Source organism: Planococcus citri, chromosome 1 (genome assembly GCF_950023065.1).
Source record: "Planococcus citri chromosome 1, ihPlaCitr1.1, whole genome shotgun sequence".
Taxonomy (NCBI): Eukaryota; Metazoa; Arthropoda; class Insecta; order Hemiptera; family Pseudococcidae; genus Planococcus; species Planococcus citri.
In genome coordinates, this window is record NC_088677.1 from 73,002,246 (window position 1) to 73,022,423 (window position 20,178).

The window sequence follows — 20,178 nt, forward strand, 5'->3', positions numbered from 1 at the left end:
TAATTACGAAGGGACCTCGTATCGTTTGCTAAAAATTTCCAAACGTACTCATACTTACAAAAATTGATGAGGGTAAGTTCACGTTTTTCATTGTTTAAATTCTTAGTGAATTTGATATTATAAAACTTTGAGATTTAAAGGATCTAGTAGAATTTGGTCTCAAAAATTACAAAATTCTCAACGTCTCTCTTCAGTATAATTCTACAACAATTTTTAAACAATATTTTTAAAACGTTTACAATTCATCGATAAAACAGTAGGTAAGTATCTTTCTGGCCCACCTATTTACTTGAAAAAAGTAAAAACAAAATTGTCATAATATTTGAAAAATGCCTTATTGAACTTGAGAAAATTTTCATTCTTCACCAACACTTCCAATGTTTTATCTGAGAAGTATGGGTAAGCCATCATTTTGTCTGGGCAGTGAGCACAGTAGGAAAAAATTTTCAAAGGTAAGAGACTGGCTTGTTGAAACATTTTTCAATATGGAAAATCTCCAACAGTTCTGTTTTTGAACCAATTTTTCTATTTTTTTTTTTTTTAATGCTTCATGCCTCGTTTTAGCCTATTTAATAAATATGAACGAGGAAAGAACAAAAATCCTTTGTAACTTGATCCCAGTTTTTAGTTGAGTCATTGCTGATTGCAAGAAGGATTTCGCTTATTTTCTTTTTCATTCGCGGCTCCATTGCTTATAATGAAGCTCCTGGTGGCGAAATAAAACTTATCAACTTGAAGATTTGTTTGAGATGATAATGTACGAGTACCATGAATAATTGCCTACAACGTAGGTGGAATAAGGTACATCATGAAGAAAGTTCAGACCACTGCACAAGAATTACTTATTCGTAATTTTCGAAAATACACATTACAAAGTAAAACCATGCAGGAGATCTTTTTCTCCAGAATGGAGTAGGTAGGTAAACGTGAAGCCCGCAGGGTATTTGGAATTGGTCGAGTACGAGGTGAATTTATGCGATTATTTGTACTTGGACTTGGAGTGATATCCTGTTTGAAACGAACTGGTATCGCGTGGATTGTCGTATATGGTTCGCGAAGAATATAGAATATGGGCAGTTGGTCACTAAATTGACACGGTATGTTTGGCACGCGAGAAACCACTTAAAATGGTAGGTACTTATGTATGGTACTTTACTGCAAGACCCAAGAAGAGGGTATTCCATAGAGATATTTTAAGCGGACGAGGAAAGGTTTGAATTTAGAGTTTAATTTGATCGAAAAGCTTTTCATTTTAATATGACTTCAGGAGATCAGGGAATCTATAAATCTACACATATGCGAGATTTACACAATATAAATGTTCTACATTTTATAGTATTATTAATGCAACAAATTAGCGAAATTCCACTTTCTCGACTATTGCCATGTTTTGTCTGATGTATAGATTTTTTTTTATTCGTACGCGGCTTATCCAACTATAGGAGAAGTGCTGCTTCACCAGTCAATTATCGTAAAGATATGATGTAGTTTTGAGCCACTGCCATTTGTCTCTGAGGTGGAAGTTGTGGCTTGATATGTACAATATTGTACAAGGAGAACACCGCAGAGTCTTTCTGTATTAGGGAGATGGCGGATCTAATCATAGGAGAGGTGAGGAGAGTGAGAAAAATAATGATACTGAATAGCAAGAGAGCTCGCTTCTTGGGTGATCATTTTTCTCTCAAATTTTTAAATACTCCTGATGGGAAGTAGATTGTAGCCTGTAAGGTGTTACTATGAAATCAAACGAATAGGTACTACAAAAATGATTTTATTAGAGCATTTTAACCGGTAGGTAAGTTTTATTTTTCAAATTTTGGTGAACTTAAAAAAAAGCCTATCACTGTCAATAAGCAGATCAATATTTCTCTTCCAAACAGAACATTACCTATTGTACAAGAGTCCAAAACTCACTACACAAATCGAGTTCGTCGGATATAAACGCAAGTGACTAATCAACATTTGTTTCCTTTTTTTTTGTCTGTTCATAACAGAGACCACCGGTACCAAAATACAAATACGGCTACACGGTCCGAGGCGCAGAAGGAGGCCAGCATGGTCACCAATTCTACAGAGATGGTTCCTATACTCAAGGAAAATACTTCGTTAAGCTGAATGGTGGAACAGGACAGAATGTCGAGTACTACACCGATCAGTTTGGATACCATCCAAAGGTGATTTACATGAATCACAACCCAACTGGCAGTAGCGGAGCCAGGATATCCTATGGAAGAGCTGCGATACCGTTTGAGGTAAGTTTAAGTTCAAAACGAGCAATATGAAAAAGCATTTTTTAGTCTTGCAGTAAATCATCAATAGATATAGGCTACACGTTCACTAATAATAGGTATAAGAGGATTTAATAATTCAGGGAAATGATTCTCCCAGTTTTCTAGACCCATTTTTCGCTTTTTTCAATTTTCCAAATCATTCAAATATCAGCCACTCGAAAAATAATGAGTAAAAGTACCTCATTCATTTTCAAATATTCCCAAGAAATTCAAGTGCGAGTATGATTTCGTTAAAACACACAAAATCCCAAACATGTTGAAAAAATAAGGGAGTAAGTATTTAATTTTACGATAATTAAGCGAAAAAATGTCATCAATTTTCATGCAAGAAGTTAGACTAAAAAAATTAGGTTGTTGTGATATCTGAAAAAAATGAATTCAAGTCATCGCTCACTTTAAAAATCATGGATATCCTCAATTTTCTCCAAGCAACCGTGTATGTAGATTTTCAAAGCCAAATTTAAAAATGAAGACAGCAATAAATGGGCAAGTTGATAGAAAATCGCTGAAAAATGTCAACATTTGACAATTTTCTCAATTCACTTCCTTTAATTTTTTTGACGGAGTGGGGGGGCTCACAAAAAAAATTCAACACAGTATTTTATTCTCTTTTATTCGACAACTTCTACAGTTTTCAAGGAAGCATTCACAAATCACGACAAAATTGGAATGAAACGAAGTGATATGTCATGGGAGCTTACGATTTCGAACAAATTGCAGGTCAAACTTTTGAAATTAAGTAAAAATTTGGTAAAAATCCCAAGTTTTCAGAAAGTAGTTTTCATTTTGAGAAATTTGCACGCGTTGGAATTTAATTTTGTAATTTGAACCGGGAGATGCGCTGTTAAGCATCTTATAAACATGTTCAACTCAAGAATTGCGAAATTTTCAGAATCAAATCACAAAAATACAAGTGAGTACATGGCTGTAATATGTACATATAAGTGATCAAATTAAATTTATACATTTTCTATAATTCAAGTCCAATGATCTTTCAAAAGTGAAAATTGTTTCTTTTATCATCTTCAATCGAAATTTCAAAAATTCTAAAATGATTCTTTTTCAAAATCGGAAATTCCTGCGACATTTGATTCGGTTTCATTCTAATTTTCTCGAGATGTTTTGATTCTTCCTTGTGAGCTGTCAAAGATGGCAAATTGAAATAACTTACATGAAACATGATTTTTCTTTTGTGGAAAAAGAATGGAAAAACTGACAAAACTGTTCAAGTGAAAAATTTTTTTTCAGGGTATAACGGATTTTTTTTGAAATCAATCAAATTTTCAGAATGCCATCCACTCGACCCCCCCCCCTACACACAAAAAATTAACAACATCAAATTTTTCACATGAAAATTTTTTTAAAAATTGAAACTGGAAGAAAATTTGTAATTTTAATCAAAATTATTGAAAAAAAACAATACACGAACTTATTACATTCGTTATAAGACAAGGTGTCAAACAAAATTTCAAAATAAAAAAATCAGGACTTTAGCAGGACATTTTTGGACCACTAGAGATTTTATTTTCAAAAAAACGAGCCGGGGGAGGAAAAATTTTACATTATAATTTTTCGCTTTTAGTTTTCCAATGTCTTCAACATCCCAAGATTTTTTTCACGCTACCTAGCGGATGTCAAAAATATAATTTTATCATTTCAATTTTTGATTTTTTTTCACGTTAATGGTTCTTGCTCAAATGCTCATATGTAATGAAATTGGGTGGATAAAAAACTTTTTTTTAACAAACCAAATTTTTAATTTCGAAAGAGAGGCACACATAATGTAAGAAACGATGATTTTTAGTGTGATGAATTGGTTAATTATAAGAAGCTTATTATTTTGCTTCAAAATTTTGAAATTCAAATGCTTTTTTTTTTTGAAAAAATTTAAAATTAAAAAAAAAGCAAACGAGCCCGAGCGAAGCGGGGAGCCCTGCAATTGCGCCAAACTGCTAAAATGGTGTACCCGGAATTGCGCCGGGTGCTCAAAAAAGTATACTGGCAGTTGCGCCGAGTTGAGAAAATGTGAAACGAACAAGATATGAATGAATCGTTCACGTTCAGTCGCATAAGTTATTTATTCATCCACTCCAGAATCTTCCGCCTCCAATAATGTCGCAAAAAATAAGGTCTAACAGACAGGAACAAAATTAGAGGTTGTTCGTGAGGGTGTGGGGGACGAGGGACTGTGACTGAACATTTGCCGATCGGTATGAGGGCAAAAATACCAATTTTGCCGAATAAAATGAAGAATTTCTAAAATAAAATAAGAGATGAAATGATAATTTTACCTAATTGATAAAAATTGCCATGTTCCTTTTTGAATTTATGGAAGTTTCAAATATGAAATTTTTTAGTTTGGGAAAGAAAGAGATAGGGAATTGGTCCGAGCGAAACGGTCAAAAGTGTTCAAAAATTCGTATTTCAAGAAGTGAAAAACAATGTGTTTTGTTTATTTTTTTTTTCTCAAAAATTTTAAAATTTGAATGTTGAGTTTTTGAAAATCTATTTTGAAAATGAAAAGCATACAGATCTGAGCGAAGCGAGGATAAAAGCTTGTTTCGAGAAGTACAAAACGATGTTTTCAGGTGAAAAGTGTAATTTTGTTTGCTTCAAACATTTTTAAAAATTTTTATAATAAATATTTTTTTTTTTCAAGTTCAATTTGATAACTTCATCAAAATGATTACGATTCTGACTGTACGTAGTGTGAGCAAAGGGTCGGGAAGATTCGTTCTTTTGATCGGCGCAATTCCCCATGAACACATTTTTCCAAGTGGCGCAATTGCAGGTACGCTCATTTTTTTTACTCGGCGCAATTCAGGGTATATTTGGCGCAATTGCATGGCAGCCGCGAAGCGAGGGCAGAAGCTTTCAAAAATTCATGTTTCAAGAAGTGAAAAAACAATTTCTTCATGCAGGGAGGAGTTTATTTTTCTGATTCAAACTTTGAACATTTCTTGAACTTGAACAATAGTGTTTCATGGGAAAAAAGAGTAAACCGCCCGCGCGAAGCGAGGGCAAAAGCTCTCAGAAATGTGTAATTCAAGCTCTAAAAAAGTCGACAAATGGGCGCTTTTCTATAGAATAAAGATCGAGAAAAAGGAACGAATTTGAATTTTTTTCATTTTTTCACTACCTTTTTAACAAAATTCACTACTTTTTCACTACTTTCACTACTTGCACTACCTGTTATATACCCTGGGTTTCATTCTAATTTTCTCCACATGCTTCAATTCTTCCTTGCGAGATGTCAATGTTGTCAAATTGAAAATATAAATAATAACATGATTTTTCTTTCCTGGGTTCTACAAATATAAAACAATCGAGGAAGAAAGAATCGAAAAAATATATGAGTGACAAAATTTTCTTGACAAATTTTCATTAATCTGATTTTTCGTATTCAGATACATCTTTGAATTTAGTTTTGGAAATCTACATCAAGTATGTAGGACCTAAGCACTCGTTCATTTTTTGTGGGAAATCGAAAAAACATTCCACGTTCCAACTTTTGGATAACTGTGGAGTGTGGATGAAATCTGCCACGAAGGAGAGCCCTTTCATTCCAAATTGCATTCCAAGTTATCGAAAACTTGAAACGTGAAACGTTTTAATCTCGATTTCCCTCAAAAATTGAAAAATAGATGACACCCGCTGTTTAGTTAGGATGGTTCAAAAATGCATGTTGATAGGTAAATTTTTTTTCGCTGTTCACTCTCTCATGTTATTCCACCCATGTTTCAAATCCGCAGACTGGATTCGAATTTTTAGCAACCCTAGTACAATTTCTGCAATGTACGTACATCGCACAATCGATATACATTAGGGCGGTAAAGACAATGTGATTAAGTAATTTTTCGATCATTTTCTGTTTCGGTTACTCGTTAGTCGCTTTCATTACTTCGATTCGCTTCCCTGGTAGGTACTTTGAATTAATTCGTTCTTTTTGATTCGTTTCAATACTTCAAATTGTAAACGAATACAGGACAAAATTTGAATTTCCAAGTTCCTAAAATTCGTCGTGGAGAAGAAGATTAAACATTGGTATGACAGCGTCCAATAAAATCACATCGCAATACCATGCAACGAACGTGTAATAGTATAAGACGCGTTCGCCCGGGCGAATACGGATCCGCGCCACGAGTACGTCGTGGAGTAACGCCAGCGACGCGCGCTCCCAGTTAAGTACAAAATACAAAACATCGATGCGCGACTTCTAAACGATAATTTTCTGAAAAATGCGCGAGAAAGAATTCTTTAAACTAAGATGAAACATCATTTGGGGATGAACAACTCGAAATTCAAAAAAAGTTATGAATCACAATAACACTGGTGTCAATTTTACAAGGTACCTACATTGCAGAAAATTGGACCAAGGATTGCTAAAAATTCGAAACCAGTCTGCGGATTCGATAACATGGATTTGAATCTGCTTTTGCTGAACAGGTTCGTATAGTGATTCGAATCTCGAAAATCAGTTGGATTTATAATATTTATTCAAATCTTTTTGATGGATTCGTAATTTTTGATTCGAACCGTTATCAATTCGATATAAAAATGTCACAAAATTCGGATCATTTTTTAGGAAAAAAAGAAATGGTGGACGAGCGACTCCCCCCTGCCAATTACCTTATCTCACGCTATGAGCTGAAGTGATCAAATAATGTCTAAATTTTAAAATAAATTTCGTTTATTTCGAGTTCGACTGTCTTATTATGGCAAATTTAGCGTGGATTGGTTGATTCATGGATTTGAATCCTCACATCTATTCCATTCAAGTATTCAAATTACAGCGAACAAGAAAATTTTTGAATCATACTTATGTACTGTGAGTGACAAAAATATTCGGAATCGCGGTTATTGTTATTTTAAAGTAAGAAATTTCGTGAAAAAATGTAGGTATCAAAATGGAAACTGAAAATGGCATGTTGTAGTCCATTGTTTCCTCTGCATGAATCATCATTCAACTTTCGTTTTAATCCCCTACATCAAACTAGGGTACTATAAACAAGGTAGTATGTCAGACGGCCATTTTGTTCCTGGTTTGACAAACTTAGGGCCACTTGTACCACAAACAGTTAAACTACAGTCAAGAGTTGAACTCAATTTAACTCGTCAAAAACAATGAGTTAAACTTAGTTCAGATTTGAACGAGAGTAGTAAGTACAATCCGCCCTGAGCATTGCACTATATGGGAATTTGGCAAACTTTAACCGCGTAAGTATATCTTCAAAACCGCGCACTTTTACAACTTTTTCATAATAACATCTTTGAAAGCGAATTGAACGAGCTTTCCAATGGTATGCTACATGTATCAATTGAAGTACATTTAATTTTTTTGAATTTCAGTCATTTTTCAGCACTTCATTTTCAGGTTAAAAATAGTTTGAAATTGTGTGAAATTCACAGCATGTGCTCTAATTCAATGATTACTTTCATTCTATGCCAGAAATTCCATCATAAAAACCTTGAATTGAAAAACAACAATTTTTGAAAGTGAGGAACAAAATGGGAGTCTGGCATACCCGGGTTATAGTACCTTAATCAAACGTGAGAAATTTTCAAACTAAAACGGATGAAAAAAATAATTTACAAAAATATTCGGACTCGTTTAAAACTCCCATAAGAAGATGAGGTGAATTTTTCATTTTCTTCAGATTGTAGGAACCTGTTCATTGATCGGATCGGTTTGACCACATATTCCATAATTTAATGTACTTTCTGAACATATTATGGCGTTAAATTTGTTCCTATAGATTTTGAAAGATCTAGAGGTATGGTGCCAAAAAATTAAACCAAAAACTATTAAAAAGACATGTGTTTCAATATGAGAATATTTCATTTTTTTTCGCACCATGCCTCTACAGCTTTCAAAAGATCTAGGAACAAATTTAACGCCATAATATGTTCAGAAAGTACATTAAATTATGGAATATGTGATCAAACCGATCCGATCAATGAACAGGTTCCTATAATCTGAAGAAAATGGAAAATTCACCTCATCTTCTTATGGGAGTTTTTTACACGAGTCCGAATATTTTTGTAACTTATTTTTTTCATCCGTTTTAGTTTGAAAATTTCTCACATTTGATGTAGGGGATTAAAACGAAAGTTGAATGATGATTCATGCAGAGGAAACAATGGGCTACAACATGCCGTTTTCAGTTTCCATTTTGATACATTTTTTCACGAAATTTCTTGCTTTGAAATTACAACGACCGTGTTTCCGAATTTATGTAACTCACAGTATTAGGTATTCCAATCAAACTCAAAGAATAAAAATATATTCGTGAATTCAGATTTGAATCAAAATTTTGTGGATTTGATTTGTTCACAACCCTGAATTGAACACCCACACTGCGTAACCTTACTCATGTTAGATAAATATTTGTTTGCTTACCTACGAATGAGTACCTAATGGAGATATTGATATGTTGGCGCTGCGTTGTTATCTTCGACTCCGATGTAGATACGTAGACAACATAATCGAATTAAACTATTAAACAGTTAAACAATAAACACCAATAATAAAGGAATAGTTACTTCGTAGTTCGTAGCTAGCTCTAGCTACATCGCTTTAGCAATAACCGTTATTAAGGTATGGCAGATGAAAATAAACTTAAACTGACAAAACTGACACCAAAATCGTATTGTCAAACTGTCAAAGTAAAAAAGATGATGCAATAACACCACGAACGCGATCACAAGCACACAAAAGGCGATAACAATTAAGTACGGTAGACGAAAATCAACTACTGACATCAAAATCGTCATTTCATCAAAGTAAAAAACTGATAAGATAAAAATCAGAACCAAGATCAGTGCAGCCATTTTACATGCGAATTTACAAACACTTCATCTCTTTTCAATCAAAGAAAAAACATAGCACCTTACACAAATGCTTCAAAAAAATTGAATTGAATTTGAAATTTGAAGTATTGAAATAGGTAATGTAGGTACTTATACTACAGGGTGCCCAGAAATATCGAGTACCCCTAAAAAAGTTTTCTACTGAAATACTTCGGTTGGCCACAGTGAATGATAATAATGATAGCACATGATTGGTTGTGGACTGGAGAGGTAACATTCCATCAATCATATGCATCTATTTCACGTTGCCAACCTATACTTTTAATGAAAAACTTTCTTAGGGGTACTCGATATTTCTGGGCACCCTGTATCTCCCAGACTGTCGAAAATAATTTCAAGTGCCAAGGGGACATTTTGGTGATTACCTCATTTCATCAACAATTCGGCCCTCAACCAAAATATTTCTCTATTTTGCAAATTTTTCTTCAATTCATTATAACTTTCAACAATTAATTTGACAGGGAATCAATAGAGAACCTCAAATTATACCCGCGCCATCAGAAATTTCAGGTCGTGAAATTCATTTTTAGATTTTTAGCTTTTGAAAAATTCAAATTTGGGCTAGAAATGGGGAAAATCAAAATGTTTGGAATCAAATTCACGTACACAGAAAACTGAAATTTGGTTTGTATCCTATTTTCAACGTCATGAGTTGATTATAGTGGTGGTTTCAAACTGTTAGATCCTCCAACGGAGTTTTGGACCCTCTGGTTTTTGAAAGAATTCTTTGAGTCAGGGTTGAAATGGAATTCAGCGCTTACTAAATGTGATTTTTTTCAATCGATTTAGCCACTCATTTTCAAAATTTTACTATGCTGGTTCAAATCCAAAATTTTCTATTCTGATTAGGTACCTACCTATGTATTTTTTTAAAAAAATGAAAAAATCATCTTTGTGAAAATGCAAAGAAAGAAATTGAAATTTGGTTTGTACCCTATTTTCGATCTTCCGAGTGATTGGATGTCTTCAGCAGATTCTGATCTTTGAATTTTTTTCTAAAATAATGAATTTGAGCCGCATTGGGGCAAAAAGATTTTGAAAATATTCGCCCAGATCAATTAAATGGATCACAAAGTTGATAAATTTGAGTTTAAATAGGTGCTGAATTTCGTTTTTAGGTTTTCACCTTACTTAGCTATAATTGCTTTTTTTGAAAACTGGAGAATTCAAAAATCCGCGGGTGGCTACAAAATTGTTTGAAACCATCGCTGATTGACTCAGTGGGTCAAAAATAGAGAACTTATCAATTCTCAGCTTTCTGGGTCGATTTAGATTTTCTACTCACTTTTGGTCCAAATTTTGATTTATTTTTAAAAATTTGTCAAAAATTGAAAAATGGATTTCAGCATCTAAAATTTTGGATGCGGTAATGATTATATTTTTGGGGTCCTTTATTGATTACTGTTTGCCCAGTTCAAACATTTTTTCAGTATCTATAGGTTAGCATACACTTTTCTCATCAGGTGTTTTTTGCATGCTTTTTATTTTCAATAACAAGTGTGTTGACAACAAAAAATTTCTTTACTCAGCCATAGTAAGGTACTATCTTCAATTTATATGTAGTACGAGTACCAATAGTTTCCAGCAAATGATGCAGCAGTCTATATAATATCTATGATGATTATTTCAGTCATTTTCAATTGTTTGCCTTTTTAAAAACAATTACTTAATTTTAATCACCTTCTATCAACTACGTAACGCTTGAATTTTTTTTATTATTCCAGACATCATTTGGCCCAAACAACGCATCAACAGAGGCACCAATCAAATCTGAAAATCACTCATCGACAGTAACCCAGCAAAATTCCACATCTTACGAAACAATAGGGTCATCTACCGACTCATCACAACTCAACACTGCCACCACATTTCCTTCCTCTTCATACAGTACCACAGAATCAGATCTATACAGAGTGAAATCAATTTCATCTTCAACATCAACTCCAGTCACCCCAAATGAAGGCAGATCTTCAACTTTTGAGTACGCCAGCACATCCCCAACATACCCAAATGAAGACATAGTTCGAGACAATGTCTACAACCAGCCCCAAACCATCGATACAATCGCTCCTATCTTACTAGCGCAACAACCATCTTCAGATGACACTTATTTACAACCAGAGATCAATGAGATTTCCAATGGCTTCATTGGAAATATTGTTTCCATGTTACCTACCATAATTGCCACCAGAAGTAAACTACTCAAACCAATCATCGTGTCTAATTCAAGTAACACCAAACGTGAAATCACTCCTAGTGAAAATTCCACAAAAGAAATAGATGGCAAAACAGATCTAGCCACAGATTCAACTCAATCTGAAGAATACCACGAAGTACCAGAAGAACAAGTGATCTCAGCAGGTGGTGATAATGATACTTTGGATGAAACTCACCCAAAATATCTGGCTAGTTCGCCTACAGAAGTTGATATAAAGAAACCTCATGTGGATGTGGTGATTGAACCACAAATGCTCGAAGAACAGGCTGTCATTACTACCACAGTTGATATAGCTAAATCGTTACCATTGGCTGTGAATTTTATACCAGAGAATGACAATCGTCTGAATGATGTTCCTTTGAATTTTATACCTACACCTTCTCAGTTTGTCTTACCACAAAATAATGTCTATCTGCAGCAACCTGTTGAACAACCAGTGGTTGCACTGCAACTTCCACAAGCTGTCCTTAAACCTGATAATATCCCACAACCGTACCTTTTACCAAATTCAGAATTCCATTACATTCCAATCCCAGTCTTACAACATCAACCTAATGTTATACCTTTGAATTATGTGAATGACAACAGGACCTCTCCAGATACCGCCGAGTCTGTCCACATAGAAGGTATTAGACCATCACAGGAATACCAACAACCCCAAGAAACTGCCCCAAAAACCGATTACTCTTTTGTAAAATCCATCGAAGACCATTTGCCCAATCAGTACAATGTTAAACCATATGATCTACCGCGTAAATTATACAACAAACCATCCCACCACCTACAACAATTCGATCAAAGACGCCAGGTACTGCCCTACACAACAATAAATCTACCAGCAGCCCAACTAGTCCCATATGTGAAACACAATTTCATCCAGCAATCTCCAGGATACTATTCACCTCACCAACAAAAACTCCCACCACCAAGTGCTTCACCTAAAAGCCACACTATTCCTTATAATTTGGCGAAATCTTACCCTAAAGAAAAACGAACCCCACAGCAAAAAGCCCCATTTAAACCTAGCCATCCTGTATGGGACTCAGTTTACCCTCCATCCCATATGTATTATGTGCCATTGGTTGTTGTAGACCGCGTGCCTGGGGAACGCAACCCTAAAGACTCGTTTTCCAGAAGGCATCATCATTTGAGGAGATTATATGTTGAATATGGTGGCTTTAAACCGCCTCTTATACCTTCTACTTTGATTGAAACTGAAGAACCGGCGCAAGAAAAACGTGATATTCCTAAAGAAGCCGGTACCGAGTCGTGAATAACGATTCGATGACGGAGAGAGAAAAAAACTTTCATTTTTATATATTATTTTGTAGTAAAATCTCGTACATTTAGTATGTACCTTTGTTGTAATTGTATTTACTTGTAGAATTAGGACTGTAATGTTGACCTGCCCGTACCCCTATTTCAACAAAAAATTTCACCACCATATTAAGTTCAATATTTTGTACAGGAAATACATAGAAAGTAAATTTTTAGATTCAATTTCACATGATTGAAAAAAATTGTCCAATGCATTGGAAATGACCTTCAAGATAAAAATGAAATTTTCAAGTTACCACCTATTTCATCAATCTGTCTAAAGTACAGGGTGCCCAGAAATATCGAGCACCCCTAAGAAAGTTTTTCATTAAAAATATAGGTTGGCAACGTGAAATAGATGCATATGATTGGTGGAATGTTATCTCTCCAGTCCAACAACCAATCATGTGCTATCATTATTATCATTCACTGTGACCAACCAAAGTATTTTAGTAGAAAACTTTCTTAGGGGTGCTTGATATTTCTGGGTACCCTGTATAGAGTACCTACCAGCTGAATTCAGGAATAAAATCCTAATATAAAAAGTTTTTTAAAAAATTCTTTCTTGGATTTAATCATCTGCCTACTAGAATTAGGGTAGTTCCCTCAATTGAAATTTGTGTCTCAATGTTTTCAAAAAGTTGACAAAAGAAAAACTAAAAAGAAAACATGTAGGTAAAAAAACGATTGAATGGGACCTTTGCAAAAAAAAACCTTTTAAGATCAGGTCTTAACAGATCCAATCATATCAATACGTAACATCACCCAAGCATTTTTTTGTAAATTTTTTAAATACATACATAGTAGGTCACCTTGTATTGGAATTAATGAAGTTGTCTGCAAATAATTTTCTGAAACTAAAAAATCACTTTTCCAAAAATTTTGGCATGTCGAGTTTCTTTTTTAAATTCAAGGAAACCATCCTATAATACCCCCTCCCCCAATCACATTTTCCTCAATTATTAAAATTCACAAGAAATGCATTTTTTTCTTATACCTATAAGTGAGTTCTAAAGCCTTCCAAGCAAAGAACAGCATTGTTGTTCTACAGAAACTGTACTGTAAAAAAATATTAGGTGTGTTTTGTAAGCAATTGTTTTCATCAATTTTTTTGAAAAAAAAAAAATACCAGGAATAGCATTGATTTTGGAATCAACTATTGAAAATTGTATTCTGACTAGAATCAGGATCCAGTCAACAATGGGTGGGTCGGGTTTTAACTTCATTTGAAAATCTCAGCAAAAAAATGATGACCAAATTACTTCAACAAGGCATAGAGAAAATTTCAAATTTTCAGTTCAATTCTAATTCTCCACTTTGGAGCGAGTGTGCATGGTTTAAATATTTTTCATTTGTTTGAAAAATTAATTTCAATTTTTTCTGGCTCAGGTGATCTTTCAACTACATACAAAAAAACCTAGTTTTGAGAACTCCTGAACTTGGTAAAAATGAACTTTGAACATTTCCATTGGTTTAAACGAGATGATGGAAGAGCTAAAGACATCAAGAGATCACTTGAACCAAAAACATTGAGAAATTTAAACTTTGAGCTCTTACAGAAGAAGTTATTAACATTGACTTAAAAATTTGAAATTTTTTCTACTCAGCTTCAACAGGGTTCCCTCGTTGATTCAAATGTTTTTATCAACACTTTCGATTGATTTGAAGACAACTTTTCAAAAACACTTTTCTGAATTGAAGAACTACATATTTGTTTTCCCCTCTCCGTTATTTAAAAATAGGCTTTGTATCCAGATTTGATCAAATTTTGATTCTTTCATGGTAAACCGGACGAATAAAAATTGTAAAAATTTCATCAGAAATTGAAACCAACTCGGAAATTTTTTTAATGGAGTTTCCTTGAAGATTTTACTTTCTAGCAGCGATGCGAAAATTACGTGATGATGATATCTAAGTTATCACCACATATACCTACCTATAGGTATGTTACTTTCAGAAACGATAATGAGAATGACTATATGATAATTCATTTATATCAACTTTTTCAGTAGTAAGCACTCTTTCCTTTTTCAATTCACTTTCCATAAATTAGATAATTATTATCTAAGATCACTAGGTACATGTATCTTTACACACAAATACATAGCAAAGATTAGCAGAGAACATTTGGCTGCAAAAATTGAACGATTCGTGTTGATTTGCGGTTATTTTAAATTGCACATCGAGCAGGGATATCTACTAAACCCTATCAAAGTTCACTTGCAAAAGTTTTCAACTTTTTTTTTTGTAAACAACCCTGTGATATCTGAAAATTTGAAAAAATGTACTTAAAAATTCTGCTCGAGGAAAATGATTGGATCCAATCAGACCTGAACAGACCTAATCACCGATCAAAATTTTGATGTGATTTGATGTGCTCTGATCAGATTTGGTCAGGTCAAAATTGAATTCATGGAATATCTGGACCTGATCAGTAGGGTGGTTAAAAGAACAATAGAAAAAACTTTATGTTTTAATTTTTTGAGCTTACCCTCTAGAAGTGTTCCATTTGGTTAGAAAACACTTCACAAAAAATTTCAGGGCAAAAAAATAATATTTAGAGGTCGCGCACGAGAGTTGAAGATTGAGAAGGTATGAGCGCGTCGAGCGAAAACTTCCCACGGTTGCGCGCTGGGAAATGCAGCGTTACGTTCCCTCGTTGGATCGAAGTAGTATTAAACAACGTTATCTCCTCTACAATGTCTATGATAAGTAAAGCTAGTCATTTGTGGGCTTTTTTAGATGTTATTAATGAAGATTCAATGGCAATTTTTCAAATCCGAAGCTAATTAAAGGAGGAAATACAAAAGATTTCAAAAGTACAGAAAAAAGTATGAATTTAACCCTTTGGCAACCTATTACGTTTTTTTCGAATTTTTAATTTTTTTTTCAAGAAAACAATTGCTAGTACTCTCCTAAACGCATTTGAGCTGTCGGAGAATTTTTTACTCCTCTCCTTGGAGCTCCACTGGCCACCCGAAATTTGAAAAATTCGGGATGACGTATGTCCCACTGGTATTTTATGAATTGTTAGTGGGACGTATACGTCCCACTGGTTGTGAAATAAAACTTGAAAAATTACGCCATCTATCGGGATATTTGTAAACTAGGATGAACTAAAGTAGGTATGATTCTGGTCTGGCAGTGGAAATGCTCTACCAGTGGGACCAAATTACATTGCCTTAACGCTTACAAGCTGGAACTGCGGGATTTTTTGTTATGGTCACTGGGATCTATATGTCCCGGTGGTTGCGAAAGGGTTAAGGTTGTATTACTACCTATTCTATTCTACTTGGTAATCAAAGGGAAAAAATGTACATATAGGATAAATTTAAGTTCAAATACGAATATTTAATAAGATTCAGCACTTCAAGTTGATGTTTTATTGACTATTAATAATTTTAAAGCTGTTACTTTTGAAAAGTGGAATTTTTCAATTTCTAAATTCCAAATTCAGGTCCAAATGAATTCTACAGCCAAAAAATCATAATCAATACTTTCGAATGGTTGTTTTAAAAATCAAAAAAAAATATATTATCACTTAATAAGTTGTGGTGGGGATGTAGCTCTTAGTATAGTTGCACCGAATCAACCCCGTCAAGCTTCGTTGCGTTTCCCGCGGCGCCGTCGTGGGAAGTATTATGCTTGCGAGCCCTCGTTGCTCTCAAAATTCAACGCTTGTGCGCGACCTCTAAATATTAATATTTTTCAACAAAAATTTTTTGGTGTCTTTTTTTCATCAAAAGGAACAAAATTAGGGGGTAAGACCTCGAGATTTCAAAAAAAATGTTACATGAACCACCCTACTGATCAGACCTAATGATCTCACCATAGGTATCTCAAATCTGGTCAGATCAAACTGTTCAGATTAAATCTGGGCACACTTGATCAGATCCAATACAGACACCTGATCGAATTTCATCATATTTGAATAGATACATATGATCAGACCTCATTGATAAGATCAGATCGCTTCATTGACCAAATATAATCAGATCAGTTTCGATCAGATCATATCTTCTCGGACCTGACCAGATCCAATAATTTTCTCCTGGGTACTCAAAACAAAAATCGTATGTTTATTATTTCGGCTATGACGCTAAATTCAAATTTTAGACAATTCAAAATTCGAGTTATTGGCGTCCCTTCTCATATGCATCAGTCTCAGAGAACGCAGCAGACATTTTAATATATACCATATACGACCAAAGCTCAAATTTAAGCATTTTTTTTCAAATTTGAAGTCCTTGGCGTCCATCACCATCTTTCATTCTTTCAAAACCCATCTATAAAGCATTAATGTGCCTTCTCTTTAATCTACACATGCAGAACGATGTGGAAAAAAAATCAACCGCAACGCTACCGAGTATTAAATATCACATCATACGCTTGTGTACCTCCCTTCGGCCTTCTTCCTGTCATCTTGCTCATCTTGCACGATGCTTTTCCTCCTTTCCACGAGTGTGATGCTGGTACAGGTAGACCAAAGGTATTATTATAGCATCTCGTTAACGGTAAATTACATCAGGTACATATGTGTTAAATGCGATTACGCTTTTTGAATCCATCCGCTATATTAATGTTTAATTACTTCATAACGACCAGATTAAAAAACCCACACGTATACCTATATGTACTTACAATCGAACTGTCTACTACAATTTTCACACAGCATAGAAGAAATTTTCTTTTATGTGCGAATAATAACGCTACAAATTATTGTCGTCGTCTCATCATAATCATCATCATCATCATCAATGTGGCTGTCATCACATTCCACATCCACAATCGAATCATTTTTTTTTTTTTCATTAGGAAATCTCTTTTAATAGATAAATATTCGTTTATGAAACCGAGCTAATTGATTAGAAAAACAACTCGATGAATTATAAGGCCCTGAGATACTGTACCTACCGTTGTAATTAGACTTTTGAATTTTACTTTCATTTTTCTATTATAAATTGTTATTTTTTTTCTTAGGCCTGCATCTCTCGCAATAATTGTATAATTATTATAAAGTGTAATATATTTATGGTGTTATTTATATGTTATCGTACTGGTAGGTAGTATTATGTACGAGTGTGTGTGTAATTCTTTATAATACCATAGTTTTATTTTTAATTTGTATACTCTGTCGTGTAATTTTTATGTAGTATTATGCATTTACATGTTACTATAGTTGGATTTATTGTACTTATCTAAGTTGATCCAGACGAAAAAAAAAAACAAATAAATTTTCAATTTCTTTTTTTTAATTTTACAGAATATGTGCTTTGAGTCGACATTCAAAGACCAGACAGCTGAGTAAGAGCAATGCTCGATTACCTCATCACGTCAAAGAAGTGGTATATGGTGACGATCAGCTCACGTGTACCAACATACCCACATCATGGATGCGAAATTTTTGACGCAACTAGAAATATTAGGTATAGGTTTAGGTACACATCACAGGTAAGTATAGTGAACCTTAACGGTACCCGTTTCCCAAACGACCTTTACATCGCACACGAACACCTTGACTTATCAATTGGAAGCGGGCTAGGTGCTTTTTACTTCCCAAAACAGCCGCCGGGTGCGAATAACAAATAGAAAGTGAAACTCGTTCGAACTGATAAATTTTTTATTATATACGCGCCGCTGCTCATTATTTATTCATAGGAGATCGCTTCTCAGGTGGAGTCATTCATCAAAATTACCAACTTCGTGAAAGTGGTCTCACTCGTTTGGCTAATACCGAACTCAACCGAACAGATACACACATACGAGCCTATGTACTATAAAAATACTATTAATACACGATCGTCGCTATCGCCACCATGGTAAGATCTCTTCTTATAGTAAGTCGGCAAGTAGTACCTGCTCTTTAGTGGTACAGTCGATATCTCAAGTACTTGTATGATTGCGTATCTGTAAATACAGGTAGGTCTAGGTACTGCACTTGCCAGAAAAGTTGCAGTGGTATTGCTTACCTACGCTATCGCATGGTTACTATTTCTGTATTGTGATGCTGATGAAAGAACTTTTCCAATAGGTACTCTGACTCTGGAAAAATGCGAAAAATTTTATTTTTATTTTTTATGGATAGAAAATGAGAAAAAAAACAAAGTTGCACTCGCCAAAGTCGGTGTTTTGATTTTTGACATATATTTTTTCACTGAAACATCGACTATTGTGTCAAAAATCCATGAAATTCAAATTACCTACAATTGTCAGCCCTGGATAAAATGATCGATAATTCGATTAGGTACCAGAAAAATTGAATTTGCTATGTAGAAAAAATCGGAGTTTCACTTGCTCGAGTCAATTTTTGGCAAATTTTTCGAATTTTAAAAATACGTCAAAAGGTGGGTCAAGTCTCTCCCTCTAAGGAAAGTTTGAAATCATGGATTGATAAGAACTAGCTGTATACCTGCATGAATTTTGTCTGGCATATTTTCAGGGACTTGACATGATTCTTCTCAGTTTCCAAAAGATAGTAGTTCTGCGAGCCATGGAAAGTAATTTTCCAGAATTCGAAATTAGTAAGTAATGTTATTATTTCTTTGATTTTTTTTTTCAAGTTTTCGAAAGTCAGACGCAATATCTGTAAGTAGGTACTTCAAAACAACTCAAAAAGTCAAAATCGTTATAGGTTGCTTACCCTACAAAAATTTCCAGTAATAAATTACCAGTATTTGGCCAAAAATTATCGGTAATTTACCAGAAAATACCAAAAATTATTCGCCAATGATTCATGATCACAAATACATTTGTTCAAGCGCATTTTTCGGTTTTCGATGAATTTTTGTAAATCAAATTTAGGTAGGTCAAAAATGTGAAAAAATCAAAATTTCACCAAATTGACCTAGAAAGCTGAAATTTGAGAAACATCCTATTTTCGACACGTCTAATTGATTAGAAATGGTTTCGTGCCGTTTTGAGTAGTTCTGGAGTGCCCAGTAGATTTTTGAAAATTCAAATTTCCACAAAATTTAACCAAATGAAATTGAATACGAAGTTGGTTCATAGGTCATCGGATGGGTATGACGTAGAACAACTTTTAAGCACCTCATTTTTGGGCGAGAACCGCAATTTGGAGAGATATTGGCAAAAAACCTCACTTGAAAGGCTAAAATCCACAATTGGAGGAACAGCGTATAGCAAAATTCAGCTCGCCCCTGAGCGTTTCCCTATGACCCCCAATTTTTTTTGCCAATTTTTTTTAGGCATCATGTTGAATCCGCCCCTGCTCAGTAATGCGATTTAGAAAATATTAATCTAATAATTACAGAATCCAATAGATCTGCATCCAGCATTACAGACAGGCATTATGATCAATGCAAACAAATCACGAGAAACTACAAAATTTGAAAATCTTGTAGAATGCTCCAAAACGGCGGTGGCCACCAAAAACTCTTCTCCTTTGATTGGCGAACAATAGGATGGGTCGTCTTTGACTTTTTTTTTGTTTTAGAAAATTTGATGTGAGGCTCGATAAAAAAA

The 20,178-nt window shown here is 34.2% G+C and overlaps 1 protein-coding gene across 2 annotated transcripts in view; it reads left to right on the forward strand.

Moving 5' to 3' along the window:
- Nucleotides 1–17,951, forward strand: part of LOC135831331 (uncharacterized) — a 61,564-nt gene extending 43,613 nt beyond the window's left edge. For both annotated transcript variants that reach the window (XM_065343738.1, XM_065343745.1), the window contains 2 exons: nt 1,995–2,252; nt 10,886–17,951. In XM_065343738.1, the coding sequence (XP_065199810.1) occupies nt 1,995–2,252; nt 10,886–12,652 (2,025 nt within the window). In that variant the 3' untranslated portion in view covers nt 12,653–17,951. The remainder of the gene's footprint in view (nt 1–1,994; nt 2,253–10,885) is intronic.
- The last annotated feature ends 2,227 nt before the right edge of the window (nt 17,952–20,178 follow it).